The sequence below is a fragment of the Peromyscus californicus genome, unplaced genomic scaffold, assembly GCF_007827085.1.
Source record: "Peromyscus californicus insignis strain IS unplaced genomic scaffold, ASM782708v3 Scaffold_15__1_contigs__length_86483966, whole genome shotgun sequence".
Classification (NCBI taxonomy): domain Eukaryota; kingdom Metazoa; phylum Chordata; class Mammalia; order Rodentia; family Cricetidae; genus Peromyscus; species Peromyscus californicus.
Genome location: NW_026294447.1, coordinates 70,071,061 through 70,094,434, shown reverse-complemented (window position 1 = coordinate 70,094,434; position 23,374 = coordinate 70,071,061). Strand labels below are relative to the sequence as shown.

The following is a 23,374-nucleotide window of genomic DNA, read 5'->3' as shown; positions in this document are numbered from 1 at the left end:
ATGCATTTAAAGAAATCTGGCTCAAAGAAAAGCTCTGAAATGTTCTGAATCATAAAAGAGAGAGAGGTAATTAACAGCCCCAAGAACTGAGCCGTCCTGACTGGGGGTGCTGGGGGCAGTAAGTAAGTGAGTGTGCTCTAGGGGAAACGCTGCATTGGCGCAGTGAACATCCAAACCTGAAGTGGACTGACAGTCTTTTCATTTTCAATAACTGATGCTGTCCACAAGTGGGAAAACGACCTAGCTTGTGACATGCTCCAGGGCTTGCCTCACCCTGGCAGCACAGGGCTTGGCTTCTTCCTAATAAGATTATGGTAATGAAGAATCTAGAATGGACCAAGACACAAGAATGGAAGCAATTACTTCCCTAACATTGCTCTCAGAAACAGTACAGCATAAACACTTGGCTGTTCCAAGAAACGAGTAGAGTGTTCTAAGCTAACTGCTGGAAAAAATTATCAGGGAAATTCTATCCTACACTCAAGAGCTAGGTTAGAGTGGGAAGCATGGCGTTTGGGGTCAGAAGACAGGCTCTGAGTGCTTGCTCCACAGCTAACTGTTAGGACCTCGGGTAAGCCATGCACCACCACTCTTGTCTTGGCTTCCTTTTCTGAAAAACATGGACTATTTACGCAGAAACCTCAGGATGTTCTTGTAAAGCTTTACACTACCTGCATCATGCCCTCGAGGTGTTACTAACCGTAAGAGTCGCCTCTGCTCCTCTGATACCGTGATGGCTAGTGGAGGAATTATCGTGGAAGACAGAAGTTTTTTCCGACCAGAGCTGTGTGGAGGCTGCTTCTCGTAGGAGTCTATTGGGAGAGAGATAATGAGAAAAGAATAAGAAGGGAAGACTGTTACATTCAGTTAAAGATGCTTGGTGAGGCATGGCCACAGTGAAAGTTCTCTCGAACTAAGTGTGTTCAGTGTTCAGGCCTACAATCTGAATTCTAACAGCAAACCAAGGATAGCCAGACATTTTAGCAGTTTTTCAAAATTAGAACTAGAAGACTAAACTCTTACATCCCAATGAACAAGGCAGTGTTCCTATAGTTAATATGTGGTATCAACACAGAGATATATACTGTGGCATGATGTCTATAAGTTAAGTCAAGAGGGTTTCTTGGTTCCTTCAGAAAGGTTTCTCAGTCTTTGAAAAGAATTTGCCAGTATTATTCTCAAATGGTGCAGGCCCTATAGAGCAAATTAGTTTAGGTGGGCATTAAAAAAATATATCACTATTTAATTTAAAAATTTTTATGTGTACGGGTGTTTTGTCCACATGTATGTCTATGCACCACATGTGTGCCTGGTGCCTACAGAGGCCAGGAGAGGGCATCAGAACCTGTGGAACTGGAGTTACAGACAGTTGTGAGCTGCCATGTTGGTGCTAGGAATTAAACCTGGATCCTCTGTTAGAGCAGCCAGTGCTTTTAACTTCTGAGCTCTCTCTCCAGTCCATATTACTTATTATGGTGCATGTGTGTGGTGTGTGATGTGGGTGAACGGTGGGGGCTACATACAAGCCACGGCCCACACATGGAGAGTAGAGGACACTTCTGGGGAGTCACTTCTCTCCTTGTACTTTCATGGGGGTGACGGGACTGACTCAGGTTGTCAGGCTTGCATGGCAACTGTTTGCCAGCTAAGCTATCTCAGTGACCCGTAAGTTCATTTTAATGAGCCCAAGTTTTTATTTGTTCACTTCTTGCATTTCAAGTTTTCTTTGATGACATCCTTAGCCTGAGATTCTTTGCCACAATCCCTAACTGCTCCACACCACAGCCAACAGCTTTAATAATTGTTATGGTCTTGGGTAAGCCATGGAAAGAGCAAGCCTCTTGATCTCTCTTTCTTCTTCTGACAATTTTTTTTATGCAAAATCTCATGATTTTGCACAGCCAGTTCATTTCTTGTGGTCATCAGCCTTTTTAAAGCCAAGAGCTTGGGGCTGGAGAGATGGCTCAGCAGTTAAGAGCACTTCCAGAGGACCTGGGTTCAATTCCCAGAACCCACATGGCAGCTAACAACTGTAACTCCAAGATCTAAAGTTGAGAGCTCAGTGTAAAGGGTCTCCACCAGCTTAACATGTGCTTGCCATGAAGATAGGTTTGTGCAAAATTACCACAAAATCTAGACACTGCAGCAGCAAACGTCAGCTTGCTATTTAGAGAACTGAACATAATGCTTGATTTGCTGACAAATGAGACTGGCCAACTACCCTCCTGCTGCTGCGAAATTCCTGACCAGAGCCACAGCCCACACGTTTCTCAAACCAGTGTTTCACCCACCAAATGAGTAAGGGGAGCTCAAAATTTAAATCCTTACTCAAAGTAAGTAATTTTTCTACCATTGTTTTGACTGTATCTTTCCAAATTCTTGGGCTTTCATTTGTTTGTTTTTCGAGACAGGGTTTCCCTGCGTAACAGCTCTGGATGTCCTGAACTCACTCTGTAGACCAGGCTGGCCTCGAACTCACAGAGACCCACCTGCCTCTGTCTCCTGAGTGCTGGGATTAAAGGCGTATACCAGCATCACCTGACAAAATACACCTAGGGTTTTTTTGTTTTTTTTTTATTGGGGGGAGGGGGTCTTCATTTTATAAGGGCAAAGAAAATGGCAGTGACATTATTGCCATTCCAGTTCATGAAACATCGACCTAGAGAAACCCTATCTCCAAAAACCAAACCCAAACCAAACCAAACAGCACAGACACTTTGGAAAGATACATTTCAATAGTACTGATACTAGCTACCCATGAGAAGAGAAATAAGATGAAATGAAAGACCAGGTTATAAAGGATGCTTTGTTATATTTCCTTTTGCAACTTTTAGAATTAGGTCCATTTGATCACATTACCTGCACCCAAATAAACAAGATTTTAAAATAAAAGTATTAAAGGACTTTGTGAATTGTGAGGAAGACTCAGTGAGAGTGAACAGGCACTGGAGAGCATACCTCTGTGCTGGGTGTCACAGTAAACTAGCTCAGTCCTTCTGCAGGTCTGGGTGGAGAATAAATATATAGGAAATACGCCTTTGACCAAGTCGGTCAGACCCACGTGTTTGAATTGGCAAAGCAAACTATTTGCAGTCTTTCATTGGTTTTCAGACTGGATGACGTCAGCCTAATTTTTCAAACACACAATGCATCCTTCCTCACAAGCACAGCAAGGAAACTCTTCTAGGTGTATTAACTGCACTGGGAGTCTGGAATCTCCAGTTGCAGACAAGGCTTACCAGTAATAAGCTGCTCCAAACGGACTCGCTCATGGGCAGCGTGCTGATCTACCAAGACTAGAAGGTTTCCACCTGCAAAACCATCCACAATTACTGGAGTTTCCAATCTCGAGATTAAAAGAATCATAAAATATGGAGGGAGAGTAAGGTTTATTCAACCCATTTAATGACATAAATATAAGATATACTGAGTCGATTCAATTGTACTTTTTTATTTTTTGAGACAGGGTCTTGCTATACAGCCCTAACTGGTCTGGAACTTGCTCTATAGATCAGGCCTTGAACTCACAGAGTTCCACCTGCCTCTGCTTCCCAAGTACTGGGACTAAAGTTATGCTCTACCACACCCAACTCAATTATTATTTATATTTTAAAAAAAAACTTGAAATTATCAACAAATCCATCCCTGGTGAAAAACTCTTTAACTCATCAATATTTCATTTAGAAAAGGTTAAAATTTTAAAATTATTCAATACAGGCTTGGCTTTATTAATTCAACTTTACTATAATGAAGAATTATTAGATAATGCACTGTATACATTATACTCAATGGATCTTGATTTGCCAGCCATTCCTAACTCAAGAGGAGCAGGCTTAAACACTTTAGATCAGAGGCCAGGATGTTTTTTGTTTTTGTTTTTTTACCAAGAGGCAGAAAGGAAATATTTTATGCTTTTTAGGCCACATGGATTCTGTCATGACGGCGCATCCATTCGTTCTGAGCAAAGCAGCCACAATCTGTGCCACTACAGCCACGTCCCAATAAAACTTTATTTATGGACACTGACGACTGCATGTGCTGTGGCTGTGTCAGGAAGCCTTCGGTTGCTTTTTCCTAACCATGTAAGGATGTCAAGACCATGACCTCCCTGGCTGCAGAGAAACAGACCCTCACTGTGTCTACTCACAGGCTGCAGTTATAGCTTGCCTCCCCAAGCTCTCCTGGGTGAATCTGTCACCTGGGAACAGATTCAGACGAAGAATCTGGTCAAGAGGTCAACAGTGGGGCCCAGGCTTCTGCAATTCTAACTGACTCCTAGATGATCCTGCGTACTGGCCCCACTTTAAAAAATTTTTTATGGGAGCTGGAAAGATGTCTCAGCAGTTAAGAACACTTGTTTCTTGTCCAGAAGACCTGGGTTTGGTTTCTAGCACTTCCATGGGAGCTCATAACTATAATTGCTCATAACCAGTTCCAGCAATTGAGGCCTTCTTCTTGGTATCCACATGTACTGCACACATATAATGCACATGCATACATGGAGGGAAGACATTCATACATATAAAACTTTTAAGTAAAATAAAATAAAAACTTTAATTAAAAATACTTTTGATTATGTGTAGTTGTGTGTCTGTGTGGGAGCGGGTGCACATTTGTGCACATGAGTGCAGGTGCTCACAGAAACCACACATGTTGAATTCCCTTGGAAGTGGAGCCATGGGCAGCTGTGAGCCACCTGACGAGGGTGTTGGAGACAGAATTCTTGAGCAGCTGTGTGGCTTGTTAACCACTGAGCCATCTCTCACCCTATACAGGCCTCACTTTTAAGAGCAGGGCTTCAGACTTTCAAGTACAAGCAAGAGAGCAAAGGGTTTGGAGTCAAACCTACAGGGAAATCTCAGGGACAGGACAATTCTCCATGACATTATTATAACTTTGAAAGGCTGCATTTGCATTATTTTTGACCAATAGATTGAAGCTTATTGCCATTAATCATATTGAAACAAAAGCTCTTCTCTTGAATTTGATCAAAACAGAAAATGTCTTTTTCCTATTTCTATTAAAAGATGAAACATTTTTCTATGATACAGGGACAGTTTTACTGCCACCTGACACAATGGAAATCACAGAGAACACTATCAGAACAGGCTGCCTGGGGGCATGTGTACAGATGACAGTTTTGATTAAGTTGCCTAAAAGTCTGAGGCACCATGCCCCGGGTTTGTGGCCTGAACGGAAAGAGCCCACAAAGCCAACCAAGAGACGGCAAGCCTGCACTGGCCTCTCTTCTCTAGACTACGGTGTGACGTGACCAGCTTCTTCATCCTGCCTGACCTCTGCGGAGAGAATGCGGTCTGGATCCTGAGCTGAATTAAACTCTTCCTTCCCTAAATTGCTTTTTGTCAGGGTATTTTATCAGAGCTACAGAAATGAAACTAGGGAGATACTATCAGACTCACAGCACGAAAGCCTAAGATTTAAAGAAAAAGGAAACAGACAATTCACTTTTTATTTTTGAGACAAGGTTCACGGTAGCGCAGGCTGGCTGCAGACTTCCTATGTAGTTGAAGGTGACATTGAACTTCTCATCCTCCTGCCCGATGTGTAAGCATTCTGCCAATAAAGCAACGCCCCCACACCCCCCAACGGACTTCCTTTTTTTCCTGGGTGTGTACAAGCCCAGGGCAATCTCAGGTGTGGTTCCTTTCTGAGAAGGGTCTCTCCCAACTTGGAGCTCACCAAGGACTAGTCTCGCTGGCCTGTGTGCCCCAGGGACCCACCTGTCTTCGTGCCTCTCCAGCACTGGGATTTTAAGCGCAAGCCAGCACACCCAGCTTTTTTAATTAATTAATTTATTATACTAATTTTTTTTCTGGTTTTTCGAGACAGGGTTTCTCTGTGTAACAGAGTCCTGGCTGTCCTGGAACTTGCTTTGTAGACCAGACTAGCCTCGAACTCACAGAAATCCTCCTGCCTCTGCCTCCCGAGTGCTGGGATTAAAGGAGTGTGCCACCACCGCCCGGCCTACACTAATTTTTTTAGGTTAGAAACAAAGGAGAGTATTTTATCATGGCATCTACATAAAAATGTGTCATATACTTTCTTTTAATTTGTTCTCTTTAAATATGTTTTAAAATTTTTTATGACACATATTAGAATTATTTAAAATTGAAGAATAGACAAAGGATGTGGATTTGGGATTTTTGTTTCCTTATTTCCTTACCCGTATTCTAACATAGTATCTTCAAAATTTTTATCATTCTTTGAGAATTTCATGTACTTCCACGATGTATTTTGATTGCACACACACCCCAGAGCTTTTCTGGCCTTGACCTCAGGTTCTGTAGCTTGTGAGGCAAACACTTTACTGAGCCTCCCCAGGCCCCAAAGCAGACTTCTGACAGCAGGCATAACACAGGAGTGTCCTCCAGCTTGACTACTAGCTTTCTTTGAGGCTAGGAAGAGTGGCAGCTGTTTCTGATGAACACTGAACATCTGGCACTAGGCAAAACAATGGAATAAACCATCCCCTGCAAGGGAGCGGCTTTAATGACCAACACAAAGCACCAAATCCAGGAGCACTAGGAAATCCAACCTGTACTGACTGGAAGAAGGACTTATCTTTCCCTTGTCTACAGGATGCTTATGAACTTTTCGTTTCTTGAAGGAAGCAGAATACAGAAGACAATTTATTCACATGAAAGCCATGTTTTGATATTCCAACAGGACAGAATAGAAGTTCTGTGAGAACAGATATTTTCATGTTATATTCTTAGCACACAAAATAGAATTCTACATAATAGGTACTTGATATTTACAGAATAAATTTATTCTTTAGAATATCGTAACTGAACAAATGTATCCTAGGGTAAGATTTACCAGTTGCTTATTTCTGGAATTTTCCACATAATATTCTGACCTTAGTTGACTGTGGGTAATTCAAACTAAGTGACACAAGTCCACAGACACAGGCAGACAAATGTAACTATGCTCAAAATTCTCATCAAAAAAAGTCTCCTCACTCTCTGCTGGTCGTGTCCTCCCAGGTCTCAGATTTCTGAGTCTTTGCTTACAGTCCCCAGGAGCAGTAATGGCTTGTGCCCCAGCTCTTCCAGACAGCTCTGGGTGCCAAAGTCTCCCCTGTCACAACACTGAACAGGCCTCCCCTTAGCAAACAACAGAGCAGCAGCTGGTGTGAGGTCCTGGCTACAACAACCTTCCATTTTCTCTGTTCCTCTGGCGATTCCTTCGCCTCTTCTGCTGGTCTGCTTTCTACTCAGCTGTTATATGTTGGATTCAGGGCTTCTCCTCACTCTTCACATTTCTAGGTGATAAAGCTTACACCACCCAAAACCACCTTTATGCTGACAACTCAAATTTATCATCACCAAGTCAGAACACTCTAGTCCACACTTGCACCAGCCAAACACATTCCTGCCGTCTCCTCTTGAACATTTCAAAGAGAATTTAGATTAAACTTGTGATTTTTAGCCTCCCAACCTGCTCCACCTCTAATCTGGTCTTGCAACATCATTCACTTGGAGGTCAGAAAACAAGGAGTTACCTTTGATATACCTCTCTCAAAACAGTCCATCACCAGGCCCTGTCGACTTTCCCTCCACATTGTTCTGTTTCATTTGAGGTAGCCCAGGCTACACCATCTAGCCTTGCACCAGTGCCGGTCCTCCTGCCTTGGTCTTGAGTACTGGGTTATGTGTACAGGACGCCACACCCAGCCCCAATGCTTTCACATTCCTTAGCCTACCACGCTCCTAGGTAATCATTCTTTCTCAGGTGCTGCCATCTTCTTCTTAACTGTCTCTGTGGAGTTCCCAGCACTCCAGCCCAACTCAGTCCATTCTCCAAACTGCAACTAGATAAATCCTTCGAAAACACAACAGGATATGACACATAGCATCCCAAAGACAAGGAATAGGAAACATCCAATTGTGTCCAGCCGGTGTTGGGACAGAGCAAAGCATGACAAACAGACATGTAAGGCCTGGCCACTACTTCCTTCCCAGCTCCATCTCCACGCTTCCTAGCCTGCTGCCACCTGACAGGAAATGACAAGATACTTCTTCACTGTCTCATTTGACATGTTCAGACTTCAGACTCATTTTACCAAGAACCGTCTGCCGACCTCCCTGACAAAATCAAATCTCCCAGGATCACTTCTTACACCATCTTCTACTTCTCCATAAGAGCTACATTAAAATTTTATGTGTTTGTATGATAATCTATTTCTCTAACACATCTGCTTTTTCCTATCATTGTACCCTGAGGGCCTGGTACAGTCCCTAGCAAACAATAAGCATTCAAACGAAATTTGTTGAGTGATTTATGTAGGAACTATTGTCTTAGTAAAGCAAATTACTACCTGGTTCTGTATAATTTTTTAAAAACTGTATGTTTTGCCTAACTATACATCTGAGCACCACATGCATGCCTGGTGCTTGAGGAGGCCAGGAGAGGGAGGGAGTCAGATGCCCTAGAACTTGAGTTACAGGCAGCTGTAAGTCACTATGTGGATGCTGAGAATCTAACCTAGGTCCTCTGGAAGAGCAGCCAGTGCTCTTAACCACTGAACCAGCTCTCCAGCCTCCTGATTCTGAGTAACTCTTGACAAACCTAGCAGAACACATTGTATAAACGTCCATAAACTTACTACTGTTGATGAAAACACTGTAAAAGGAGCTGGAGGGATGGGTCAATGAGGACCACACGTGCCACGTAAACACAAGGACTTGAGTAAGATCCTTGGAATCCAAGTCAAAATACCTGGTGCACACTTGTGATCTCAAAACTGAAGATCCCTGGGGCTCACTGGCCAGCCCGTCTAGCCTAACTGGTGATCTCCTGTCTCAAAGAGATGGATAGCCGGGCGGCGGTGGTGCACGCCTTTAATCCCAGCACTCGGGAGGCAGAGGCAGGCAGATCTTTGTGAGTTCGAGGCCCGCCTGGTCTACAGAGAGAGATCCAGGAAAGGCACCAAAACTACACAGAGAAACCCTGTCTTGAAACCGCCTGCCCCCTCAAAAAAGGAGATGGATAGCATTCCTGAACATGACACCCAAGGTTATGCTTTAATTTCCATCTGTACAGGTAAGCACCCGTGTATACATACAGTCATTGAAGGGAGAGGCTGGGGAGCTCAGTGGTAAAATAAATACCTGCTGTGCAGGCATGAAGATGTGAGATGCCTAGCCTCGACATAAACCCGGGGTGTGGCGGCCCACACCTGGAGCTGCAACAATGGGGGAGGCAGAGATGGGCAGGTGAGGCAGGGGTATTGCTGGACAGCCAGTCTAGTCGAAACAGTGGGCCCCAGGTTTACAAGAAACCTTGTCTCAAAAAGTAGGGTGGGAAGTACTAGAGGAAGGCACCTCAAGTCACCTCTGGCCTCCACGTGTCACACACACACACACACACACACACACACACACACACACACACGCCATTAAAAAGTCTACAACATAAGATATTTTAAGGGAGTAAAAGCCCACCTTCATTCTTATTTCTGAGGTGACTACCATTAATAGTTGAATGAACCGGGTGTGGTGTGGTGTCGGCCTGTAATCCCAGCAGTCAGGCTGAGGCATTGGGATAGCATGAATATGAGGCGATCCTGGGCTACATCTCCAAAGACCAAAATTTGCTCTGCATCTTACTGATGTGTGTGTGTGTCAACACACTTAGAGTTCATGGGCTTTAAGACTTGTTTCAGAGTCTTGAAGCCACTGAAATCACAAGTTCAAGCTGTTGACCCCACACAAGTTGCCATCCTCCAAACACTGTAAAAGACGATTATCGGAGCCCCAGACGGCCTACGAACTAGAGCAAACCCGACGCTTACCTGCGCCATCCTCTTCCATGTTCGTGCTCATTAAACAGGCGATAAACTTGTTATCCACTTGCTGGAGAACCTGCCATTCATTTAGATAAATAACATGAGACTAACAAAAATTAGCAAAGGCTTAGCTGCATAAAGAGCTAGGAGAACACTTTACACGCTAACACCCACAGCCAAGACCCAGCGAGGAGCCAGCCAGATGGCTCCACAGGTGAGTTTCACCTTTGGGATTCACACGGATAGGAAACGGACCTCCATGTGTGCTCTCCGGCACAGATGTGAGCTCACCCCCATCAACACAAGCAAGACTTGTCTTCAAACACCGAGTAAGGTGCTGCTGACTGTGAGGCAGTCCTGGGGTAGGATAAAAGGACAGGTGAGGGGCCAGGTTGAGGGCAGGAAGGGAAGCGAGCTGGCGACGCCAGAGTACTTCTGCAATGTTTCCAGCAGAGACACTCTCGGCGACACATATGACCAGAGACTGCTAATGAATACAACTAAAACCATTTATTTATCTTTTTCAAGACATGGTCTCAATGTGTGGCCCTGCTTGACTTGGAACTCCATGTAAACCAGGCTGGCCTCCATCACACAGAGATCCTCCTGTCTCTGCCTCCCAAGCACTGGGATTAAAGGTGTGTGGCATCATGCATCACCTAAAGTATAAATTCTCAACTGTGAAAAGCCTTTTGGAAGAGCTAGTCTGAGGCAGCAGCAGAGGCCACCAACAGCTCAGACTGTGGGGCTCCTCTGTGCAGGCCCCGCTCCCAGAGGTCTCTCTGGATAATCCTCCCCTGCTCTGAGCCCAGGTCAACCCCTGGTAGCTGTCTCCTTGGCACTGCCTTACGGCCTAGTCTGTTTCCAAAGCCGCAGGCATGGCGGCTAAGACAGCCACAGCGGTGTAGAGGACACAGCGGAAAAGCACAGGAGACAGGGCTGTCCCTTTTGTTAAGGAACTTCCCAGTCACAGCTTCCTTAACCTTCGCAGCCTCACACAGAGAGGGTCACTTAAAAGTGAGTCTTTCTGCACAGTTAAAGACAATGCTGATTTATAAGTAAATTTGTTAGCATTTGTCATAGTGTTATAAAATATAAAATCCAAATATAATTCTCTGCAGAAATGTTAAAAGTCCTTGGCATTATCAGCCTGAACCATAAAAACCTGCTCGCACACACAATTAGGGATATTTTCCTTTGCTACCGAAATTAATCTGCATTTTTCTTCTGATGACTAAAGTTCAAGTTTCCAGCAGTGCCGTGGTGGCGCACACCTTTAATATCAGCACTTGAGAGGCAGAGGCAGGTGGATCTCTGTGAGTTTGAAGCCAGCCTGGTCTACAGAGTGAGTTCCACGACAGTCAGGGCTACACAGAGAAACCCTGTCTCAAAAACAAAAAACAAACAAAAAAACCCAATAATAATAATGATAACAATAATAACAATATTATTATTATTATTTTAAGATTCCAGTCAGATTAAAAACAAAGAAACACATGTGTAATGGCTATATTTGGTTGTTAACTTGACTACATCTGGAATTAACTAAAACCGAAGAGGTTCGTATACCTGTAAGGGATTTTTTTTTCTTAATTAAATTATTTAAAGTGGGAAGACCCACTTTTAATTCAGACTTTTTGAGGTGAGAAGAGACACCTTTCATCCAGGTCTTTTGAGGCGTGAAGATCTACCTTTAGTCTGGGCCCTAGCTCCTGCTGGCAACCTTTATTAAGGACATGGAAGAAGGAAGCTTGCTCTCTTTTCCAGCTCACCCTCACTCTCGATGGCAAGTCCATTCCTTCACTGACATTACAGCCTACTTCTTCGGGATTCCTGTGCAAACTCAAGACCAGCTGAGACATCCAGCCTGGTGGACTGAACAACTACTGGCTTCTTGGACCTTCTGTTGGTAGACAGCCATTGTTGGACTAGCTGGACCACAGCCTGTACACCATTCCAATAAATCTATCATTCAATCAATTCTGTTCCTCTAGAGAAACCTAATACAACATGCCTTGACTAACACAGTTTCTCTCATTAAAAAAAAAAATCCAATTTCACGAAAGCTAGTCTAGTTTAAACATTACATGGATTTCAATGTTGCTTTTACCTGCACTGAATGAATCATTTCTTTGGTGAAGCGATAGGGATATAGTACGTTGTGAATTTTAACTGCTAAGCTCTCAGCCTGGCCACTGCTGACATCAACAGCAACCTAGAAAGAGACCCAGGAAAAGCATAATTTAATTTTTAATGTCTGTGGAACTGTTTTACCAATGATTTCAAAGTCGTTTAAAATACTCATTTTTTTGGGGGGGGGGCTTGGCATATATAGGTCCATGGTAGAGTACTGCCCAGCATATGCAAGGTCCTAGTTTCAATTCCCAGCACTGCAAAAAATAAAACCACAACCAAACAAGTATTTTCATATATCCTACTGGAAACAGGATGAATGTAGGAAACCTATAGATCCAAAAGGCTCTAAGATTAAGCTGTCTAAATTAACAATTTTTTTATAAACACTGACAAAACCCAGCATTATTTCAGAACAATTTGTCTATGCTTCATGACTAAGTCCTTAAAGGCGTCTTAAGTGAAGAATCAGCAGTCAAATGCTTGTCTGATACCCACGCTCATTAACATACTCAGTACATGCTGTGACAATGCATCAGAGAACATTGCCAGGACATCCGGAACTGCTCCTGCAGACGAAATGATACTTTCTGGAATGGTTAACACTTACTATTACTACCCTGGAAGACAGGATAAATACATTCACTCTTCACACTGAATATACAGGTTTAATACAAAATTCTTGAACTTTCCAAAATGCTGACTTATCCTCTCTACATTAAATACTAACTTCCAAGTAAATCATCTAGAAATCTGCCTACTTTCCATTCATAATTACAAGTTCATATTCTCGTGCATGCCCATTACCCAGCTTAAATCAAGTTCAAATTTATAAACAGGCAACGAAAAAGGACTGCAGACCCACCTCTGGGTACCGGGCAAATACTGGATTGCTCCATTCTGAAAACAACGACTGAAGTGAGTCACTGACAACAGCAGCATCCACAGCATCTAGGACAAAGGGGGACAGCTGCCATCAAGATCCCAGAGGTGTGTGTCCTCTCCTATTCAGCTACAGCCTCAGGACCAAAGATTAGACACACTATCTCTACACTCTACAAATGGTCAGAGTCTGTACTTCATGCCTACACTTGTTCTGATGTTACTCCTTTGGTTTTGGAGACAGGGTCTTACTATGTAACTCTGGCTGGACTAGAACTCACTCTGCAGACCAGGCTGGCCTCAAACTTACAAAGACTCTTGCCTTTGCCTCCTGAGTGCTGAGATTAAAGGAGTGTGCCACCACTGCCCAGCTTGATGCTACTTTCTAAACTAGTATTATGACTGTACTTTCTGAGACAGCTTTCCTCCACCACAAGAGTGGTTCTTAACTTTCCTAACGCTGTGACCCTTTAATACAGTTCCTCATGCTGTGACCCCCAATCATAAAATTATTCCGTTGCTACTTTGTAACTGTAATTTTGCTACTGTTATGTATGTAATTTAAATATCTGATGTGCAACGCCACCCACAGGTTGAGAACCACTGGTCTACAACAATGTTTCAGGGGCCTGGAGAGATGGCTCAGAGGTTAAGAGGGCCTGCTGCTCTTGCAGAGGACCCAAATCTGGTTTCTAACACCCACATGGTGGTTCACAACCATCTGTAACTCCAGTTCCAGAGACTCTGATGCCCTCCCTGGCCAAAGGCACTGCATGTACATGGTTCACAGACATGCACACAGGCAAAAACACCCATACAAAAAATAAAACTAAGTAAGTCTTAAAACAAAAGAATATTTCCAAGTGTGTGTACAGAAAAAAATTATAGTTCAAATTTTGTTGCCTTTTGATAAAAAATATACTTAATCTATTTTTAAAAACAACCAAAACAAAAACAATAGGTTTCTTGAGCTTTTTTAAAAGAATTTTTCTGTAATATGGAGAAATTCAATCTTTAAAAATAAGAAACATTTCCCCAGTCACAGACACCACAGCCTATGCATAATCACCCAGCACTAACTTCTAGTCTGGAAAAGCAATTTCTGATCTAAATGATCTAAATGCATGTACTGAATCGCTTCGTTCTGCCGTTAAACAGAGCCGTGGGGAGTTCCCGGTTCCTGCGGCACAGCTGGTGCCGATCAGGCTTCAGAGAGAGCGCATACTGCTCAGGCTCTGCAGGAAGCGGACAGGGTGCACCCGGAGTTTCCACACACATCCTCCACACTGCTCTCACCTCTGCCGCTCTGCCTCGGCGTAGGCCTCTCTTCCTCAGCTCTTGGAAGGAAAGGAAGAATAAGATCACTTCTAAAAGGATGGCACCTGTACTGAACCCCTAAACGAAAAAGAAAAACCTACAAATTTGAACTCAACATACAAAGAAACTATTAAAAATGATGTCAAATCTCTTTCTCTACATACTAAACGAAGACATAAGGCACACTACTAAACACTACATGGAAAATCAGAATTTTCAATGAATTATCTGCTAACTTATTCACATGAACACATCTCTTTGCCCACATATGTGATTTTCAACGGCACAATGTGCAGGTTGCAGGGACATATTAGGCAATGTCTTCAGACATTTTTCATGGTCGTATCTTGGGTAAATGATGCAGCTACTAGACTCCAGCAGATAAAGTTTGGGGTGTTGCTAAACACCCTACAAGGCACAGTCAGTCAGGAAAGCCTTGTCTGACACACAGTTGTACTTTATGATCATGCACAACCTGGTGCAGCCTTCACAAATTATCTCTTATCCACAATGTAACCCTGATTTCACTGTGTTACGGAGCTATCCCTAGTAGACTGAAATGCTGAGAAGTCGGAAAGCTTCAATGTGACAACACCCACCACAGTGTAACAGACAAGTGCTGAATAAATAAGTGCAAAGATGGATGAGCAGCAGGGCTGGAGAGATGGCTCAGCAGGTAAGAACACCGGCTGTTCTTCTAGAAGTCCCGAGTTCAGTTCCCAGCACCCAACACCATCTATAATGGGATCTAATGCCCTCTTCCTGCATGCAGGCATACATGCAGACAGATCACTCATACATATAAATAAATCAATCTTAAAAAAAAAAAAGCCGGCGGTGGTGGTGTACACCTTTAATCCCAGCACTCGGGAGGCAGAGCCAGGCGGATCTCTGTGAGTTCAAGGCCAGCCTGGTCTACAGAGCGAGATGCAGGAAAGGTGCAAAGCTACACAGAGAAACCCTGTCTTGAAAAAAAAAAAGATGAATTAGTGGGTGAAAGGTACTCTATTCAAACACCAAAGTCTGGGAAGATACAGTCTAAATTCTAACCATCCAAAGGAAGAGCAGCAGATCTGAGTTTTAGAAACAACTGTGAAGGCAGTTTTGAAAAGGGGAGAACATGGGGCCTAGAGCACCAGTTACACTTTCAGAGGATCTGAGTTCAATTCCCAGCACCCACATGGTGGCTCACAACCATCTGTAACTCTAGTTCCATGGGATTTGATGCCTTCTTCTGGCCTCCATGGGATGAGGCACGAACATGATACAAAGAATACATACAGGCAAAAACATTCAAATGCATATAATAAAAAAAATTAAAAAGGGGAGTGGGAACACGTAAGAGATCTATTGAAAGACAAGCCTAACAGACAAAAACTGAAGCAAGAGATTAGCTAAAATAAAGTTGTAAAATTCAGAATAAAAAAAATTGAGGCTGGGCAGTGATGGCACACACCTTTAATCCCAGCACTTGGGAGACAGAGGCAGGCAGATCTCTGAGTTCAAAGGCAGCCAGGTCTACAGATCAAGTACCAGGACAGTCAGGGCTACACAGAGAAACCCTGTCTCGAAAATAGATAGATAGATAGATAGATAGATAGATAGATAGATAGATAGATAGATAGATAAAATGAAAGAGAGAGACAGAGACAGAGACAGTGACTGATTGAGTGAGCTGGGACTGTAGCTCAGTGGTAAAATGTTTAACTAACATATAAGCCATGCATTAGAAAAAGAAGATATTTTTAAAGGAAAAAAACCCCATGGGTTAGGGATATGACATTACCCTAAATTTACCTTTATATAATAAAATTCTGGTTTCATGTAGCCCAACTGGCCTCAAGCTGTCCCTGAGGATGACCTTCAATTCCTGGTCTTCCTGCCTCTACCTCCCAAGTGCTAAAATTAGTGTAGCTTCACTGTTTCTCTTAGTAATTTATTGCATGTTTACATTTCCATGTGTGGGTCAATCCTGTCCTAACATCCCCCTGTGAAGAGCCAACTCCATGTGAATGGAGGGTGTGAGGTGCCATCTTTTCAATGAACTGGTTTTGATAGCAAAGTTGTTTTCCATTTGGAGCTTGACTGGTCATCCAGATGGCTGAGTGCACTGAAGCAGTTTCAACATCTCCATCTACTTAACAGGAGCAGATGTTTATGCTGAGCCTGGCAGCTAAGATCTCCTCCTTTGTTTTGGCAACAACCACCCCAGAGTTGAACGTAATCCAGTTGTTTTTTGGCACTGTATCAGAAGCAGTTACATTTCAGGAAGATGAGGTGTCGGTGCCTTAGATGTTCCTCTCTGATAAGACTCAGCACATACAAACCAGTCCATGTGACCTAGACTGAAAAGCACATAAAGATGCCTTAGGAGCAACTGGAGAGTCTCAGGGCATTACTGAAAACAAAGGGTTTTCTCCTCCTATAAAATTCTCTGGAGGTTACAACAGTAATTTCTTTTTCCCATAAGAAAGGAAATTTGAAAAATATTTAAAACTAAAGGATTTATTTAACAACAGAGCCTCCAACTAGAAATATTTATCCTAAGGAGACATTATAATATGCAATTATATTCATACAATTTACATTCTTTTACAGAATGCGAGACTTAACAGGGATGCATATTTAGTGTTTATCCTACTAGTGAAAGCTGAGATTATAGCCAGATGGAAATCAGCTTTACGTCTCCCAACATCTGGCTCTCAACACACTGCCAAAACAATGTCACTTTTAATGTTGCCCGAAACCTGAGAACCCAGAGTCCTAGACCAGGCTCTGGTGGTGCTTTATGGTCTGATCTGAAAGCCACATTATTACACACTTCTTGTATCAGAAATGTATCAAGTGGATTGATATATACATTATAATAAAGTACATTTGAAAAATATAGTTATGAAGGCACCTATCTAGCCTATATTTTGGAAAATGTTTGGCCAAATCCTACTTTCTAGGGGAAACTCACAAAATCCCACGGCACTGACGTATATATTTTCCTGGAAACTTATAAGTAAAGAATCTTCCCAACCCTAGGCTGGTGGCCACAGACAGAAGCAGTCATGATGTCTCTAAAGACAAACTTTCAGAAGTATATTTGGAAAGAAAGGGAAAACAGGATAGATAAGTACTGTGGGTCTTTTTAGCCATTAACAGCACAATTTTATTAAAATGAAGTCCCACCTCACATATACACATATGTCTTAAGACATGTGTAAATACCTTTACATTCTTTATCAGTCATCTCTAAATTCTTACATTTAAATATTGTTAAACCTAAAGAATCTCCATATGCCTTAACCACAGTATGGGTTTTTTAATTGGCCTTCAGAAACTGGGTGTTGTGGTACATACTTTTAATTCTAGCATTTGGAAGCAGGACCTATCATGAGTTCAAGACCAACCTGGCTACAGAGAGAGTTTGAGGCCAGCTACATAGCAAGACCCTGTCTCAATACTCCCAACCTCAAACAATAAAACACAGCTTTCCAATGCTATCTGCTGAGGCTGCCACCTCTGTGAACAATTATATTGCTCTTCGTTCATTATTCCTTTTCAAAACCATTTCACGCTAGTGAATACTACATACTTACCATTCCCAAGTAGGACATCCACAGCCACAGTTGTCAGGTCTTTAGTACAAGCAGTCTGAACGTCTTCAGTAGGAGCAATGAACGTGCTGAGTCCTGTAGTTCTGTTGATGTAAACCATTCTTCCCAAGGTTCCATCAAAGTGCTGGTGCCAGCCCATAGAGTGTGTATCTGAGTCTTGGTTTTCGGAACGAGATCTTGCTTTAGATTCGTCATTCTGGGAACAAATTCCATCTTGGCTGGCAGTGGTATCTTCGACCTGACTCATGATCATTCTGCTGGGACAATCAGGATTTCCTGTATGTTGCTCTGAAGATTTGATGAGAACGTCTGAATCTTTACTGATTTTAGAATCATCACAGGATAACAGCAAAGGAGTTTCTGGTTTCTCCGTGTCATCCATTATATTGTTAGAATGTATTGCACTGCTAAGGATGGAATTAGCCTGTGTGGCAGAGTCTGGTATCAGAAGCATGCCACTCTCTGTTTTTTCATGTTTATTTTTAAATAATTCACAAAAATGTAAGTCTAACTTACTAGTGCCCCGGCTACTGTCTGGAAGTTCACTAATATGGCCTGTTTGCACCTCTTTTTCAGAACCTTTCAGTCTGGATAATTTAGAAGCCAGTGATTCCATGGGCTTCTCAACATTGGAAGGTTTTCTGTTACAGTGAGATAATTCTGCCAGAGTGATAGGACTTTCTCTCAAATGAGGCATCTGTTCTAAGCAATCTTCTTTGGAAAATGGACATTTCTCTGAGTACAGGATGTGACTTACTGGTTGACAAGTATTGTAAGAATCACTGTGCTCCACAGTAGTGATCTTACCACCACCAGACATAGCTACATGATGCTTGTTTTCCAGCAGAATGTCAGGTTCGACTGGAGGATCGCAGTGGGTCCTGACTTCGGTGTTACTTTCCCCTTCTGTATCTAGAGAACTGTTAACCTTCCCATACTGCCTCTTAAACTTCTCTAAAGATCCTACTTGTGAATGCAGGCTTAGCTTCCTACGGACCATGTGTCTGGAGGAATGCATAATCTTATCTGTTTTCTTACTACTGTCTGAAGCAGATCTACCCCATGGGAAGGAGGATGTAGCAGGCAAAAAACAATCCGTGTGTGATCCTGCACCACCTTCCTGAAAAAGAGTCAAGCTCTCATCCGCTGCTACTGGGTTCTTCTCTGTCCCATAACCTGTATTTGTCCTGCAGAACTTTTTGTGGGGCAGCTGAGCAGATTCTTTACTTAAAGTGCTTGTTAAATCCGTGTCTGGAGTCTCAAGTGTGTGGTATGCTCTATTTCTAAATGTTTCCTGGGCACTAACAGGGCCGGGGCGAACATAATTTTTAAATGAATGTTCTGTTTCAGTTGACTTGGTGTACTCATTTTGTACCACATGAGTGATAAAGCCGGTGGAGCATAATTTAACTTGTCCATGACTAAAAACATTTACTCTTCCATGCCTACTAGGCTCTTTTCCTTTTTCCTTCTTTCTCTGTGTACCCTGTACTCTAAATACTGCTGTCTCAAAAGGCAGAGGCTGGTACCCCACTTCAGAAGCATCTCTATGTTTTTCTAGTAGACTCTGAATCCCACTATTCTGGGGAATGTCGGCAGCCATGACATTAACAGCAGTACTTGTTTTCTGTATTTCTAGATCTGCCTCACTCTCCTCAAAGATATGATGTGTCCAAATAGGGCTTGAAAACATTTTTGGGCTCGTTCCATGTGGACTTTCTGAAGTCTTATGTTCCAAGAAAGATTTCTGATGTTTCTCATTTTCTCCGGATCGTGATTCTTCCACTACCTCTTCTTCCAACACCCTTGATTCCAAGTGAGCGCTGTCTGTGCTGTGTGACGACGACTCTATCATTTTACCACGGCCCAGGCCACCTGCTTCACAGCTGCACAGTGAGTCGGCTGTCTTTTCTCTGCTAGCTTCTGAATCCCCAGAACTCTGTGTGTTTGTATTTTCTACAGTAGCTCTTCTTTTCACAGCTTTCGAATGCAAATTAAACATTTCATAGGAATCCAAAATATTATTGCACGCTTCCTGGAAACTGCTCTGGTCACACTTCTCATGAGTGGACGCATGTGTTTGAAGAGTAGCACCAAACAAACTGAAATCATTCTCTTCATTAAATTCCTTAATATCTTCACCTGATAATTCTACAAATAGTTTCTCTTGCTTTAAAAACCGTTTCACGCCTTCCTGAATACAAACCACCAGGGTATCCCAGTTCTGAAACTCAATCAGAGTTTTGGCTGGCTCCAGGCACACGTCATATTCACAGACCTGGCTCTGCACGTTGATCACATATATCCCATGGAGTTCTGGGCCAGAACGACGCCGTGGACTTGAATTCATCTGCCGACTGGCAGAGCCATTCTTCGGCCTACATATGGTACTTTCTTTTCTTAATAAAAAGTCAATGAGTTTATGCAACTTTGTCCTCAAAACCAGCCTTCTGTTCACAAACAAAAACTGCATATTCTTATTGTAGTGTGCTTCAGAGCTAATGTAGCCACTAAACTCAAACTCCTTATACTTAAAATGTACTTCTCTTAACTTTTGGGACTTGCCTAGTCCATAAATTTGACAAAATCGAGAACACACGTCTTTGGTTTTGGGGAGCTGGAGAACCATGGCACCAGAAACATCATTCCTCAAAGAGAACGAGACGGAAGGGTGCATGAGGGACAGGGCTTCCACCCTCTGCCTAACCTTCTCAAACTCTAGCCTAGGATCCATGCTTTTCCTCCTCACGGGGAGCTGGGAAAACAGGTTATACACTGTTACTGTTGTCCCCACACTCGGTCTAGTCAAATCAGCTTCACAAGCATTTAGGGCTTTCCCATTCTGAAACATTTTCACAAAGGTTTTCATAGTTGTGTTTTTCTTGGATAAAATTTCCACAGCACTAGCCATGTCAGCTATACTTGCCAAGGCCTCTCCTCGGAAACCATAAAACTTTGGGTTCTCCAAATCCTGTACTGAGTTGCATTTACTGGTAAAATACCGGTTTCCCACCTTCTCTACATCATCCCCCACCATCCCAAATCCATTGTCTATCACTTGAACCTGGAAGGTTTCCATATTCACTCTGATGGCCACACATTTTGCTTCAGCGTCAATACTGTTGAGGATAAGTTCCTCAACACACTGGCCTAAGGAGACTATGGCCAAACCGGAACGCAATTTGGCTTGTACTTCATCTGACAAACACTTGATCATGGCAGGTAGACATGTGGAGAGAATCCCAGACACTGGCTTCCTTCTCTGACTGGAAATAACCACCTATGGGGAAAAAAACAAAAAAACAAAAAACACATATCCTATCAAACCTCAGTTATACAGCAATACTCAATTCTCTCAAGTATTCTGAAGAACAGTTTGAGGAAAATAAAATATTAAACCAAAATACGAAACAGAAGTACACTCCTAATTTTCAAACAGCACACAAAACTCATGCCTGGTATAATGGACTTCAATTCCAAAGAAGCATTCATAATTTCATAATTCTCCCCGTTCCTAAAGTGAATGCCCTAAAGTGAAATCCTAATTATACTTGATGTTGACCCGTAAAGACACTATGCAAAATTCTAAGCACTTCACTAAAAACAGATGCCTAAATTAAATTCGGCTAAGAAACATTAACTAGAAATTATTCATGAAAAAAGTCCAAGTTAGTTTCATAACGTTTATATATTACACAATATCCATGGCTTTTAGAAAAACTTTGATGTGCTAAGACACTTTAACAAAGTAAAACAGTAGAAATGAAAAAGTCAGATATATCAAGGAAAAGACAGATATTAAGCGATTGCTATTGTCACAATTACTTCTCAGGAGGAGTCGGGGGTGGGGGGTGAGGATAAAGCAGGGAAATTCCTTTGCCTGTAAGTTTTTTTTTTTTTTTTACCATTTGCTATTTAAATCCTGCTCGTGTGTTGCTTGATAGTTTGCTGAAAATCCCTTATTACTCATATTCTTTTGTATTGACACTCTCGGTCTTTATAGGCCCCCCCAGAACACAACTTGGCAATAATAAGGATGGTCTGGGGTTGTCTGAACCTGATTTCAAGTTTTCTTGCAGGTACAAATAAACCCTGAGAGTCTAGGTCATTAAAGGTCTCACTTCCTTCTTCATAAGCGATAAGAGCACGGCTGGTGACAGGGCGGGTTTTTTAAAGCCTGGGGAAACTGGGGCTACGGTTGCTTTCTAAGACAATGAACTTGGCGGCCGTTGGCAAACGGGGAGAATGTTTAACAAGCATTCCGATTGCACCCGCAGTCCTAGGGTCCAGCCCGTCCAGCGTCCCGTGCAGGAAGCCCGCGCCTGCGCACTCCCCCCCCCCCACCGCTCCCGAGGCCCCTCCTTCCGGGGGCCCCGGGCACCTCCAGGCAGGCCCGCGGCCGTCACCACAGCTCTTCTGGTGTTAGACGAGCTCCCGGGACCATGCTTCAACACGTGCTTTCCCCCTTCACCTCGAAAGTCCTCCATCAACTCTCACGGAACAACGGCCTCCGACGCCGGACGCGCGCTCTAGAGCATGCGCTTCCGAGACGCCGCGAGCCCGCGGCTGCACATCTAGTGCGCAGGCGCCAAGGTGGCCCGGCTGAGAACTTGCGCCTTTTCACCTGGCTCGTTCCAATTAGTGCTCGTGCCTAGTTCTCTCTTGGTGATTGGGTGATAGGCTGTTTCCAATAAGTTTTGCTTTGTTCTCTTTCTCCTTCTCGTTCTCTTCTCCTTTGCATGTACTAATATTTGGTCCCGACTTAATATTTTGTTTTTTTGTTTTTTTGGTTTTTCAAGACAGGATTTCTCTTTGTAGCTTTGGTGCCTGCCCTGGATCTCACTCTGTAGACCAGGCTGACCTTGAACTCATAGAGATCCGCCTGGCTCCGCCTCCCGAGTGCTGGGATTAAAGGCGTGCGCCACCACCGCCAGGTCTCCGACTTAATATTTTGTTTCCTTAGTTTTTGCTCGCTGGATTGTAAACCATGTGAAGGTGGGGTTTGGTTTTGTTTACTGCCGTGTCCTGGTGGCAAGAAGACATTCAGAGAATGCAGTGCATTCTTAGAATAAATGCTGAGAAGCCAGACTTTCTTTCCTCTCTTTGTCTCTTTCCTGTCCCTCACTCTTGGGTTCTCAGGTCAGGATTTCTCTGTAACAGCCCTGGCTGTCCTGAAACTCATTTTGTAGACCAGGCTGGTCTTGAACTCAGAGATCCACCTGCCTCTGCCTCCTACAACTTTCTTAATTTGCAAAACAGGACGCCAGGATCCATTCATTGATTTTTTTTCTTCTTTTTTATTTTTTTAAATCTTCCCAGTACCACTACTGCTTTTTCCTAACTAAAGGAGAACAGAGCTCTTAACAGCACAGTGAGAATATTTTGGGAATTACTAGCCTATCAGTTTTTTGCCTCTGTCTCAGTTTCATTGAAACCTCCTCCCCTGGGCCCTGAAACCTTTTTTTTTTTTTTTTAATTTATGTATTTACATATATGGATTTTTGTCTGCATTACATCTGCATCCCACCAGAGGGCATCCGATCCCGTGGGACTACAGTTGTAAGACAGTTGTGAGCTGGGAACTGAACTAACTCATGACCTCTGGGAGAGCTACCAGTGCTCTTAA

General features: G+C 43.0%; 1 protein-coding gene across 4 annotated transcripts in view; it reads right to left on the bottom strand.

Moving 5' to 3' along the window:
* The window catches only part of Mlh3 (mutL homolog 3), a 37,378-nt gene extending 15,071 nt beyond the window's left edge, over positions 1-22,307 (bottom strand). The window contains exons 1-8 of one of the 4 annotated variants that reach the window (XM_052739275.1): positions 22,220-22,307; positions 17,731-21,028; positions 14,123-14,221; positions 12,810-12,895; positions 11,922-12,026; positions 9,818-9,887; positions 3,240-3,311; positions 701-812 (exon numbers count right to left, since the gene is read on the bottom strand). In XM_052739275.1, coding sequence (XP_052595235.1) covers positions 701-812; positions 3,240-3,311; positions 9,818-9,887; positions 11,922-12,026; positions 12,810-12,895; positions 14,123-14,221; positions 17,731-20,965 — 3,779 coding nt within the window. In that variant the 5' untranslated portion in view covers positions 20,966-21,028; positions 22,220-22,307. Of the gene's footprint in view, positions 1-700; positions 813-3,239; positions 3,312-9,817; positions 9,888-11,921; positions 12,027-12,809; positions 12,896-14,122; positions 14,222-17,730; positions 21,029-22,129 lie in introns of all 4 variants that reach the window. The other 3 variants (XM_052739274.1, XM_052739276.1, XM_052739277.1) reach the window with 3 other exon arrangements.
* Between the last annotated feature and the right edge of the window lie 1,067 nt (positions 22,308-23,374).